General features: G+C 45.6%; 1 protein-coding gene across 12 annotated transcripts in view; it reads right to left on the reverse strand.

The window, feature by feature from the left end:
• The window catches only part of IQSEC2 (IQ motif and Sec7 domain ArfGEF 2), a 161837-nt gene that overhangs the window by 24661 nt on the left and 123582 nt on the right, over nt 1-13594 (reverse strand). For all 12 annotated transcript variants that reach the window (XM_083482417.1, XM_083482414.1, XM_083482418.1 and 9 more), the window contains 2 exons: nt 2634-2928; nt 1623-2021 (listed from right to left, as the gene is read on the reverse strand). In XM_083482417.1, coding sequence (XP_083338543.1) covers nt 1623-2021; nt 2634-2928 — 694 coding nt within the window. The remainder of the gene's footprint in view (nt 1-1622; nt 2022-2633; nt 2929-13594) is intronic.

Here is a 13594-nt window from a genome sequence, read left to right on the forward strand (position 1 = left end):
ATCAAGGAAACCCACCTTCTGTGCACTATACAAATTAAGAATCTTTTCAAAAATCAAATCACACTTTGAATAATCTTTTACAAAGCATGCTACAATTGCAGGAGGCCAAGTGCAGTATTCTATCATCGCACGGGACATGTAGTATTGTAGAAAAATAGAAGTTTATCCATTTACCAAAATCAGTTAAAGACGACAAAGGAAACACAATACACAATTTCATATGCAGGCTGCAGTTTGGGGCTCTACCACGCCAGAACCTTTGAGCACGGTTGAGGGACTGCTTTCTATGCCATGGGAGGGAAAAGGAATTAAAATGTGAGTTCTACGGAAGTGTTTAATACAGCATCATATTATCCAGCAATGCTGGATAATGGCTTTGGCCATGAACCTACTATAATGTATAAAAGAAAAACAATATGAAAAGAAACCAATAATTAAAGTCCCTTCCCTTTTTCAGGGAACAGAAGCTAACTAACTAAGAGGAAATTCTTCGCTAATTCCCCCAGCTGTACTGAGATGCAAAAAGTGCAAGGAGGAGAGTTTTAATCGAAGGCAAATAGACCTGAACATCCTTAATAGTTCTGTTCCATAGTGAACAGGCAAATGGTTAAATCATCCTCCAATACCAACACCACACCGCAAATCAGATCTAAAAAAAAATGAAGGATATTGCAGAAAACATTGGGAAGCAACAGTATTACAGCAGAAAGAAAACACCAGCACAGAAAATGTAAGCGTTTAAATATGAGTTGCATCCTCTACCGATTTTGCATTGGGGTTTTTTCTTAGGATACCTTTTTGGAGTCAAAAGCAGGATAGAAGACTTCCTAATAAAATTAACCCAAACTAGCAAGCGACCAAAGCCTGCTTTCAGAGTTACAATCCAAGAGAACCCAAGAAGTTCAGAGCAGCTTCACTCCTTACACTCCCAGAATCCTCTTTTACCCCAAACATGCATTTGGGGACCCATTTCTTAATCTCTGCAGGGTGGCGGTTGTGACCAACCTTAGGTCAGGCCACGACACCTTAGTGGGTCCCGACCCAACAGTTGAAGACCAGTGGCTATACCACCTGCATGTCTTTCCTTGTATCTCTCTTTTTCCTTTCAGTGAAATCTGAGAAGAGCTTCGGCTATGCCCTGATAAAAAACAGGTACCCCCAGTGCTGGCACTCAGTGCGTTTGGAATTGTAGAGTTGGAAGGGACCCCAAGGGCCATCTAGTCCAGCCCCTGCAATGCAGGAAACTGAACTAAACCATCAATGGCCACCTCTGCACAAAAACCTCCAGTGAAGGAGAACCCACCACCTTCCAAGGGAGCCTGTCTCGCTGTCAAACAGAAAGTTTTCCCTGATGTTTAGTTAGAATCACCTTTCACGTAAATGGAAGCCACCAGATTTGTTTAAAACTTGCTATTATTGGATCCCGGGGAGCTGAATTCACAATGGTGGTAGGGCAACAGAGGGGATTTGTGAAGGGCTGAAGCAAGTCCATGGGGCAGGGAGGGGGGAGCTTGAGGTCATGACTAAGCAAAGGAACCAAGAGAACAGCCAAAGGGGTTGTTGAAAGGTCTTCGCTGGGCAAAGGAAAAGGCAAGGGTGGCGTACAGTTTGGCATAGCCTACCTGCTTGGAGAAGGAGTCCTCTAGCTCAGTGATGTCATTGCAAAAGCCTCCAGAAGAGGAATGCAGGGAGCTGCCATCCAAGCCAGCCCGACAGGAGCCACCATAGGGTAGGCCACGGTCCAGCAGATGAGGTCGAGCACCGGCCATGGTCCCCTCATCCAGTGAGGCTGGCTTGCCTTCAAAGTAAGGGGCATTCTGGGCCTTGTCGAACTCCTCAAAGGAGTACTGCATTCGCATGTTGGAGAGGATAATGCGCCGGGACATGCGGCTCTCAGACGCCGAGCTTCGCAGACGCTCAAACTTCTTGTTCATGCGATACTGGCGAAAGGCTGTTTGGATGGTGCGAGCTGCTCGTCGGCTCAGGAAATAGCCCCCATACTTCCGCTCCAGCATCTCCACCTGCAGTAGGCAACAGAAGAACAGTGGTGGTGGTGAGGGCAGGGATTTAGGCAAGGGAGTGGGGGAAATAATTTGGATTAAACAACGAGTTCTATGGAAAAGAGAGATGGGCAGCTTGGGAGAGACCTCATCAGCAAAGGAGGGGGCAGGATTCTAGCGGACTATGGGCAAGATGCCACAGCAAAGGACAGCGCTTTCACTTTCACCCCTGGAACATATGAATCAGCCTCCTGCTGAGTCAGACTACTGGGCCATCTCTTGTCTAGGGATGGGGAACCTGTGGCCCTCCAGATATTGTTGGACTCCAAATCCAGCTGGCCCCAGCCAGCATGCCAATGGCCAGGGATAATGGGCGATATATTCCAGCAACACCTGGAGGCCTACGAGAAGAGCAAAGGCTTGCAATGGCCTCAACTTTCCTGACTGCCCTGTGCCAAGTGAGAATGGCAGTAGAAGCTGGTCTAGTTGGCCTCAGTAGGCCTCTGGCTCTCATTTCTGAAATCATTGGCCCTAATCATGGAGACAAGTGGCACACATTAGATTGCCTTGGGCTTCTTGCTATAGATGGGGTTCCTGGCCTTATAAAATGTGCACGCTGAAGACACCGATTACCTTTTTGTCCTGGAGGTCTGTCGAGAGCTCATAGCTGTCTGACAGTGCCTTGGAACGCTTGCTCTCTTCCTCTTCCTGCTTTCTCAGCGCCACACTGGCTGGCTGCAGCCGAGCACGCTGAGCCCATGGAATGCCTGGTGATGGAGTGTGACAGACAGAGGAGGACGATGAAGAGGGTGCCAAATCGTAGTGCTCAATCTTGGTCACCTCAGGGGCACAACGATATGGAGGCTGACTGCCCAGGCTGTCCACTATAATAGTGCCTGCCTCACTTCCAGGCGGGTCTCCTTCCACGCTGAAGAAAAAAGGAAGAGAGATTCAACAAACACTGGGGAAGAAGAGAAGGGCCTAGGTAGGTTTCATCCGGGCCTCTGGATGCCTTGCTTTCTTCCTATATCCAAGGCCGACCTCACCAGGAGGCAGAGTGAGGCACCTGCTCAGACGGCAAATGCTGAGCCACCTAAGCTCGCTTGCTGCCTCCAGGTGAGGGAGAACGCTGCCCCACTGGCAGCATCCAAGTCAGATGCAATTGCTAGTCTGGTTTTCTTTATATGCAGTGGTTGTTGGAGGGCAGGCAGGGCAGGGATGCCGCCTTGTCTTTTGCCTCAGGCAGCCACATTTATCTGGCTGGCCCTGACCCATCTCTGAAATGGCGACCTCTGTGGTGCCAGCCTGCAGCCCCAGCACTGTCAGAGAGAAAGAGGGAAGGTGGCAGTAGGAGTCCTGGCTGGCAGCTAGCTGCCCATTTAAAAAGGGAGCAGAGGAAGCAGAAAGGGAACTGTGCCATGGAATCGTGTAATATAGTTCCTTTCCTATTTTGCCTCAGATCCTTTTTTAAAATGGCATTATTTAAATGCTGTTGGCCGATCTGGTCTCTTATCAAAACCACCAAGTTGGATTTTAAAATGCATTTCCCCCCCTCTGATTGCCCTTTAAAATCTGAACAGTAGCTCTGCACAGCAGTTTCACTGAGAGAGAGAGAGCCGGCAGCTCCAGGAGCCAACAAAGGCTCATCCCTGAGCTGCGGGGGGCGGGCGGGGGGGGCGGGGGGGGGGCTTGACACACCAAGGTCAAGACTTGGCAGCTCCACTGACAAAGATTGGGGGGAAACACACCATAGTCACTGCACCCCATCTGTGGTTCTTTTGTCCCATTATCCTAAACTAGCCAATTCAATCAGCTGCCAATATTATCACCACTGTAGAAGTGCTGGTGGTGAAAGGGATGAACCTTTGCCTGCCAGCCACACAGTCATGTAATTTCCCTGATTGACAGAAAACATGCACCACGAAGCTGCTATTATCTCTGCTGGGGCACCAGGCCTATATTCTTTTCCTAGTGGGGCTAACAGCAGCTTCAGGGTGATTTAGATCCAGGAAGCAACATAAGGGGAAAGGGTTAAACACCCGCAGCATCAAAGATCCAATCAAAGCTAGAGCCCCTCTACTACCCCAGGCTGCTTCTGACCTAAAGCGGGGGGGGGGGGGAATAGTCAGGTGATGCAATGTCTGATCTCCCATGTTGCATCTGTTCTGAGAAGCAGAAGTTGGCCATTTGGCTCCCAAGCAGTCTTCTTAAATGTTGGGATCCTGATATATAAACTTTTATGGGATGGGTGAGTTCCCATTCTGAATTCTCCTGACACTGACCTTCTGCAGGAACTTAATCATAGGCACTACCCACTAGGTGCCCATAATGACATTTGTACAATCACATTCTAATAAATTTTTAAAATAGCATTGTTACCTGTGTTGCGTTGCAATAATCAAGATGGGTTGCTAACTCTAGTTCTGGGGAAGCTCATGGACCCATCAGCTCACAATATAATCTTAGCTGTAGGCAAATGTTCCAATGTGCTGCCTTGCCTGCTATTTGGATGAAGGAGCTGGGATTTCCATAGACACCTGCATGTGTCTGTTCCATGCAGCACAGGCTGCCTTGAGTGTGCCATTTCCACAAGTGTGAAGCTCCACATGGGACGGGCCAAGTGCTCATGGCAGAGGCTTGACAACCATATGTCAGGAGTGCTCTGATGGTGTTTCCTGCTTGGCAGGGGGTTGGACTCGATGGCCCTTGTGGTCTCTTCCCACTCTATGATTCTATGATTCTATGATTCTATGGTACCTCTAATATACAAATGGTAGGCAAGGCCAGGAAAGGGTGAGCACAGCAAGGGTGCCTAGCTCAATTTGGATCTCCCATCAAATAGTGATTTTGATAAGGCCACCTGCAGAGAGTGTGAGTGTGTGTGTACACACACACACACACACACACACACACATTCACACAGTATATCTATATAGCCACAATGAGAAAACAAGTACAAATGCTTTGAGTACTTTTTTTAAAAAAAATAGTACTTTGAGTACTACTACTTTTTAAATCCTTCCATTCCTTTAAAAAGGACTTTAGTTGGGTTGTTTGTTTTACATTGCAGAGCTTACACACATATTCTGTTTTAGAAGCAGGCATCCGTCTGCTGAAACTGCTCCTGCTCTAACATTGCATCTGCATTTTTAATTAACAAAGACTTGGGTGGTAAGGCACACACATCTACATCCCGTTTAAGAAGCCATACCTGATCTAATAAAAAGCACACTTACTCAATTCTAAAACTCACGAACCACCAAACTGAGCACAGCCCATCAGCCACAAACAGTGACTTGTGAGGTTCTTATCAACTTATATGCGCTGCCATATAAGGCAATGGCTCACAGGTTATGTAGACCTCTCCAACACAGAGAAGATGCAAGAAGCATACTTGGTTCTTAGAAGATGCAGGAACATGTTGCAGTATCTTAGATGTGGCATCCTCTTCTGTGAGTAAGAAAGAAGGCGGAATGCCTCTTAACTTCGGCAAATGCAGAACTCTGTCGTGCTCTACGGCAATGATTTCAAACTTTTCACTGTTCAGGAACCCTGGAATCCTACTCCAGAATTCCAGCACACAGTAAAGGATTCTGGGAACAGCTATACCAATGGCTATACCAATACCCACACAAAGAAAGATGATGAGCATATCTCAGAAATCAAGCAAGCAATCTTTATTAAAAACCAGGTCAAAAACCAGACAGCAAAGTTAACAACAACAGCAGCAGCAGCATCATATACCACACTCACATGAAGAAGTGGATATAATTAACTATTCCCTATAAGCTTATTTACACTAAAAATAACACTCCTTCAGCTAAAATCTGTATTCCATAGATTAAAATCAGCACTCACTCGCCAGTCATGACTGCCACCGCAGCCTGTCTTGTCCTCGTTGCCATAAAACAGAATTTCGCAACAGGCCTAATGATATCCAGATATTTATCGACAAGAAGGTATTTAAGTTTCCTCTGAGCAGCCAGGTAATTTCCTTAACAATGGTAAAATTAGCTCTCTTCAGGTATCACAGTACAATGGGCAGTATAGAAGAACGTGAGAGCAAAACCAAAGTCACAAGAGATTTTGAGAGAAATAAAGTTATATCAAGTACAATATATGAAAATGATGAATCAGGAAATAGAATGGAAAATTAAACAGATGAGACAAAAGACATTTGAGTCGGCTAATAAATGTGGGAAATTGCTGGCCTGGCAAATGAAAAAAAGACAAAAACTCAACACTACTATAAATTTGGAAGTGGAAGGAAAGAATATACAGAACCCAGTGGAGATTAGAAATTGTTTCCAGAGGTATTTTAAACAACTATATACACAAGGATAACAGAAAGAAATTGAAATAGATTGATTCTTGAAAATAAATGGACTACAAAAAATCTCTCAAGAAAACAAGCTAATGCTGAATTATAAAATAACTGAACAGGAGGTAGAAGGTGCCATCCAGAATATGCAATTGGGTAAATCTCCAGGGCCGGACGGTTTAACTTCAAGATACTATAGATCCTTGAAAAATTGGATAATACAACCACTAAAGGAAGTTTGTAATGAAATTTTGGAAGGGAAAAAAGCACCAGAGTCGTGGAAAGAAGCTTACATTTCACTTATACCGAAAACTGAGTCTGAGAAGACACAGCTTAAGAATTACCGCCCCATATCTCTGCTTAATGTGGATTATAATTTTTTTTCAGATATTTTGGCTAAAAGATTAAAAAAAGTACTAGTGGAAGAGATACATAAAGATCAAGCAGGCTTTCTCCCGGGCAGACACTTGTCTGACAATACGAGAAATATAATTAATATTTTAGAAAAATTACAAGTGAACATTAATACTAAGGCAGTTTTGATATTTGTGGACGCGGAGAAAGCTTTTGACAATATTTCCTGGAGTTTTATGAAGAAGAACCTACAGGGGATGGGGGTTGGTCAAGGTTTTAGAAATGGTATAAGTGCAATATATTCTGAACAAAAGGCCAAACTAATTGCTAACAATGTGGTGACGGAAGAATTTAAGATAGAGAAAGGGACACGACAAGGTTGCCCAATTTCCCAATTGCTTTTTATATCGGTCCTGGAGGTCCTCTTAAATATGATTAGAAGGGACCAATTGGTTAAGAGTATACAAGTCGGAGCCAAACAGTACAAATTGAAAGCATTTGCAGATGACTTAGTATTGACATTACAGGAGCCAGAATCTAGTACTAAAAGAGTATTGGAACTGATTCAAGAATTTGGTCAGGTCGCAGGATTTAAGCTGAATAAGTCAAAAACCAAGGTTTTAGAGAAAAATCTAACAGTGATTGAGAGAGAGAGGTTTCAGAAGGAGACAGGTTTAACATTGGTTAAGAAAGTGAAATACCTGGGGGTTAATATGACAGCTAAGAATGTGAATTTATTTTAACTATGAAAAATGCTGGACGGAAGTGAAAAAAGATTTAGAAATATGGTCAAATTTGAAGCTTTCATTGCTAGGCCATATTCAGGAGAAAGGCCGTAAAAGGACAGTTTTCTTGTAATGCCCTTCCACTATTTTGCTCGATAGTCATCACCCAGCATCAAAGGGAGCAGCCCAGTTGGGGTCCTATTAAGTCCTAGCCATAAAGGGTGGGCAGCCCACAGCCGCTATGATAACTACCCTGGGACCTGAGGGGCCGCAAACTGGCACACACTCACCAAGCGCCCCTTTCACCCACAACTGCTTTCTGCCACACACAGGCATGACTATATCTGCCAGGTCTCCAGCTCATATGAGAATAATGGGTTAGCTGATTCCACAGAGAGAGGGAGAGAGAAAATACATAAGAAGAGGCCAAATTGCTCCCTGAGGTCTTCTTAAGTCTTGAGAGGCTAGAAAGCATAAAGAATATACGTGCCAGATGGGGGGTGGAGAAAAGCAGAGACGGAGAGATTACCAGAGAATGAATTTAGTCCAGCTTTTGCATTCACTAACTGAACCCTGGTGAATGAGGTGTGGATTGAGGAGAGAGAGAGAGAGATTCACAGGAAATATGCACAACTGTCATTGTGAAAACCCTGTGAAGCATGCAGTATGCTATCAGAAAGCTCAGCAGCAAGCATCATATGCAATAAATAATTATAAGCATGATGTGCCAGTATTATCAAGCAAAGCTTCCCTGGATACGCAACAGACTGGGGGGGGGGCGGGTTAGAGAAAGTGTTGCACAAGATTCATTGACCACTGTGAGGAAAAAGGACAATGAACATGTAGCACACTGTAGAAAATCACAAGAGTGTGGGTTAACAGTCCAATGTTGCTCAAAAGAAAAAAACCGTGTTCCTGTGGTTGGTGTGCTACACACAGTGGCACCTTGGTTCTCAAATGGCTTAGCTAATGAACAAATCGGCTCCTGAATGCCCAAAACCCAGAAGGAACAGCAGGTTTCGCTTGAGTGCAGGAAGCTTTTGCAGCCAATCAGAAGCTGTGCTTTGGTTTTCGAATGGTTTCAGGAGTCGAACCGACTTCCGGAATGGATTAAGTTCAAGAACTAAGGTTCCACTGTACATCATTTTGATAAGCACACACACAGAGAGAGAATGCTTTTAAAAACAAAATGATTTAAGTTTTGCAATATGAACAATATTACTTTGTTTCGTAAAAATAACGCACACATACTAAAAAAAAAAGCCCCACAAACTCCCAAGAAATCTAGAGGAATGATAGTGAGTGTCCAACAAAGAGAGTACTGTACAGAGCAAAATATACTACAGAGAAGCTAAAAACACATACCATCGTGGAAACCAAAGAAAATGGACAAGGTGCCAGCAGGCAATGTAACATCACAGCCTCCATCCTGACCCTCAAACAATGGTGAGTTTGGACTGTGCCAGAGACCAAGGAACAGAACAGAAAGCGGTAGAGACAAGGGCTCACAAACAGAAGCTTGGACCTCTGGTACGCTGGGCAGCTGCAAGTTCAAATCTCAGCAGAGCCCTTTTCTGTCTTCTCCAGGTCAAAGCCGGAGAAAGAAAAGACACTTCCTTGTCATCAGCACCAGGGTCCAGCACATCCTGCCTCAATACACCTTCACATTTCAACATATTCAAGCCACACTCTTTTCTACCAGATTTCCGGGCTGCATCCCAGCTAAAGGGATTTCCATTCTCCGGTCCTTTAAATGTGCTTCCTTTTCTCTCCCCGCCCCCGCCCCGCAAAGGTTCCCAACCAGTAACGGAACGTTCCTTTACTTCCTTGTCTTCAAATGTTATGGGGCTGAGAGACATCAGCTGCTGCAGCTGCCCACCCTGGAAGCGGCTGCATCTTGCTGAGAGTGGAAATTCCATATGGCTGGGCTCCAGGCATGACAATTCCCCTTGGAGATGAGATGGAATGCCATTTGTCAGGTCGACTTCCTTGTTCTATTGCTAAGGGATGCAGCGGAGGGAGGGGGGGCCCAGCATCTTGGCTCCCTTTGCTGCCCCTCCTTGAGCTTCCGATCACACCTGCTAATAGGGTGCCATGCTGGAATTTATAAACTCTTGCCAGTGCTGCCCTTCCCAAACCACATGGTCTCTCTTAGAGCCTTTCCAGACAGCAATAAAACCCCTATTTTATTTTGCCACCCCAAATCCAGAACCAACTTTACCCCAAATAGTGTATGGTTTGGGGGGGGGAGGCATACTTTTGATCAGTGGGACAACTGAATGTTTGCTGCTATTTGAAAACATGATAATGAAGAACTCTACCAAAATACGGGCCCCTCTGCTGCAGGGGCACAGCCAGAATTTCTGTGGGGAGGGGGCAGGACTTTTGTTGGAGGAGGTGGGACTTTTGCTAGGGGGGCAGAAGTGATGTGATTGGTCAGTTAGTTTAGTATTTCTATTGCTTTACTTGATCTAGTGGGGCAGCTGCCCCCTGCCCCCCCCCCCTGGCTACACCCATGCTCTGCTACAAGGCAGCCTTGTGGGGTTCACCTTTTTCGTTATATTGCATGAGATATCCATTATAAAACAGGAAACATTCAAACTTCCCAAGACTTTTAAAAATGATGTTGGGAAACAAAATGATGCAATAGGACATTGGGTCTTTAAGCAAAGTAATAAGAAATGCAAGGTGACATTTAAACAATCAAATTCCACATTGCATTCTACACCCGCTACAGGTGCATTTGCTGGGGATAGATAAAATTGCATTTCCCCAGAATTGTGGCTTGCATGCTGGGAAAAGGTGGTCTTCTTGCAACAGGTGTACTGTCAGTGGATGCCTGGATTGCATTCTGTAACTGTGAAACAGCTGCCTCAGACAAATAGAGTGAAAAACTAATGACCACAAAGACAACCTCCTCTCCTCTGAAGTCAGGCACAACTGCTGAAGAGGGGCAAAAGCGGAGCTAGGTTAAAACCGCTCAGAGGCTTTGCCAAAACAATTCCCCACTAGAGTTTTTATTTATTTTGCATATATAATCTCAATTTCCAATATTTTATTTGAATTTCTTGTAGAACACTAGGTTTATTTTTCATTTATTTAAAAATATAATTAAAAGAAACAAGCAAAGTTTGTTAGAAAGAAAGAAAGAAAGAAAGAAAGAAAGAAAGAAAGAAAGAAAGAAAGAAAGAAAGAGAGAGAGAGAAAAAAAGTTTGCCTTCCATCCGCTTTGGCTGGTGGCCCAGCTGTGCCCCTATCTGGGCAGGGAGAGCCTAACTTTTGTTGTCTATGCTCTGGTAACCTCTAGGCTGAATTACTGCAATGAATTAGACGTAGCTCAGTCCCCTGGAGATGATTTGGAAGCTTCAGCTGGTGCAGAATTCGGCGGTTAGGTTGCTCCCTGGGGGCAAAATGGTTTGAACATATTACACCAATCCTGGCCCAACTGCACTGGATATCAATTAGCTTGTGGGCCCAATTCAAAGTTCTGGTTATGACCTATAAATCAGCTTGGGGCTGCTATACCTCAACGACTGCCTCTCTCCATATGAACTGACCTGGACCTTGTGATCATTACCTGAGGCCCTTCTTGGTGTGCCTCCTCCATCCAGAGGGTGGCAACATGAGAACGGGGCCTTTTCTGCGGTGGCTCCCCATTCGTGGAAGGCTCTCCCCAGGGAGGCTCGTCTGGCGCCTTCATTACATATCTTTAGGCACCAGGAAAAACGTTTCTCTATAACCAGGCCTTTAGCTGTGATTAACATTCTATGGCTTTTAAAATGTGTTTCTAAGAGGGCAGTTATTTGGTTTGTTTTTGTTCGATTACATATTATGTATTTTGTGTTCTCATTTTGTATTTTTATGTTGAGATCTTAGGATGAAGGACAGTATACAAATTTAATAAATAATAATAATACTTATGAGAAGGGCTACACATATTCTTTGCCAATATAACTCAAACTCTTGAACATCAAAAGCTGAATTCTGTAATTTTACTGCTGTGTCTAAATTTATACTGTTTTTGCTAGGGGAGGGGCAAAGGACTATATAGGAGCTGTAATGTCACTCCTGGGATTTATATTCAACCACGCCTCTGGTTTCTGATTTCAGCAAGCACTGCCAACACGCTTTAAGGATGCCATTATTATTATTATTATTATTATTATTATTATTATTATTATTATTATTATTATTATACTGCCCTATACCTGCAGGTCTCAGGGAGGATCAAAATATAAAATTACAATATAAAAACACAAAATACATAGTCAAAATATAAACAGAAACTGCCAAATCTTCACAAACATGAGGACTAGATTGTTTTCCCACCCCCTTATGAAGCTTAGGATTCTTACGAAGCCACACCCAAACCCAAATCCTGATTTTCCCCACTGCATTTCTGCTAAATTTTGGCATACTTGTACATGCACTCTTCTTACAAGTATGACCACCACATTTGTCACCAGATTAAGGGTGGGGGGTTACACTGCAACCATGAGGAAAGTCTGTAGTCGGCAAAGTTCAGTCTTGTGGACAGGGACATTTTAAAATGTCCCCACTACTCAGTGCTTTTTTTCTACACAAAAGGGGTCTGGAACGCAACTCCCTCGGAAGGCCCACCCCAGAGCCCCAAGAGGGAACCAGAGGCCGCCTCTGTCGGGGGGCTGGTGGCACGCAGCTGCCCCCCACTTCAGCTGAGCAGTTTGCCCCTCTCAGGTGACCTGGAGCAACCAGGGGGCTTCCTCAGCGGAGGTGAGGCTCCCCTGCATGTCAGCTGTTAGCAGGGAGGCTGAAGAGCCTGAGCAAAGCCCTGCTGCCCCTCTCTGGAGCCCAGGGGGGTCTCCTCACCTGCCGGAGGGGCAGCTGGGCTTTGCTCAGGCTGGTCAGGTCCCTCCCCCAGTTCTGGGGCCCAGCAGAGAGATGCCAGATTGCAGTTCTGGCGAGTTCCACCTGAAATAAGCGCTGCCACTACTGGCTGCAAAATGGAAGGATTCACACCACCACATGGGCAGATGCCATGTTGAGTTTAGAAGCGGAAAGTTGTCTACAAGCAGAGACATGCCAAAATGTTATCCCTGTAAAGTAAGGGACCCAAATCCATGTTGGCGATTGTGCGTACAGAGGAAGGCACAGCTGTCATTCCAGATTAATTAATGCATAGTAAGAGGTTGTGACGGTAGGTGGTACCATGGCTGTGAAGGTGGGGGACTCAATTGGGACAAAGATGAAACCTATTTCATGACTGCTGTAGTGCCTTAGAATTTAACTTCTCCACCCAAATCTGTTTCTCCCTTCACGGTCCAAGCTGGGATCTCATCCAGGTGTGAGGTCTTCAAAAATTCTTCCTTATATCTTGGAACCCAGAGTGAGGACCAATTCGCTCATACAATTAATATTAGCTAACTAAAAGGAGGGAGGCCCACATCACAACCTCGCCTGAGCGCAAGCCCTGAAGGCCAAGCCCAGCAATGGAGCTAAAAAGAAAGGGATATTTGCAAAAGGCATTCAAAGACCTGACCTGTGGAGAGTTGGGGGACCGACTGATGTTCTTGTTATTACTTTTATACCCCACCTTTCCTCCAAGCAGCTCAAGGGGGCACAAGTGGTCCTCCCCCTCTTCATTTCATCTTCACAGTAGCCTTGTGAGGTAGGCTAGACTGAGAGGCAGCGTCTTGGCTCCAGACACACCCAGTGAACTTCATGCCTGGGTAAGGATTTGAACCCTAGCGCTCACTGTTTCCGCTGGGATTGCCAAGGCAGAAGGCAAGGAGAGGGATCCAGGAGCCAATTCAGTGTGGGTCTGTCCCCATCCACCCTCCTGCGGAGTTCGACCAGAGTGACACAGAGACCAAGGAAGGGGGGGAGCAACCAGGCCTGATGGCAGAGGGGCAGGCAGGTGGGGGCTGGCCAAGGTTGTGGGGCAGCCCCCCAGCAATAGTCTCAAGGTTCCTTTGTCTGCTCAGGAACCCAAGGGAAATCCGGAGGAAAGAAGGAAGGCTGTTCCAAACAGGTGATGGGCACAGCGGTGGGGGGGGGTCAGCCACTGAGTGCGGGGGGGGGGGGCAAGGGACATTCCTGCCCAAGGGGCATCTTTGGGGCGCGTGGCTCCAGGAGGGGATAAGGGGATTCCTGCAGAATAAATGGAGGGGGGATGGTAAGGAAACTACTCAGGAGAAATTATGTGGGAGACCCGT

The sequence above is a fragment of the Podarcis liolepis genome (genome assembly GCF_965112155.1).
Source record: "Podarcis liolepis genome assembly, chromosome: 17".
Classification (NCBI taxonomy): domain Eukaryota; kingdom Metazoa; phylum Chordata; class Lepidosauria; order Squamata; family Lacertidae; genus Podarcis; species Podarcis liolepis.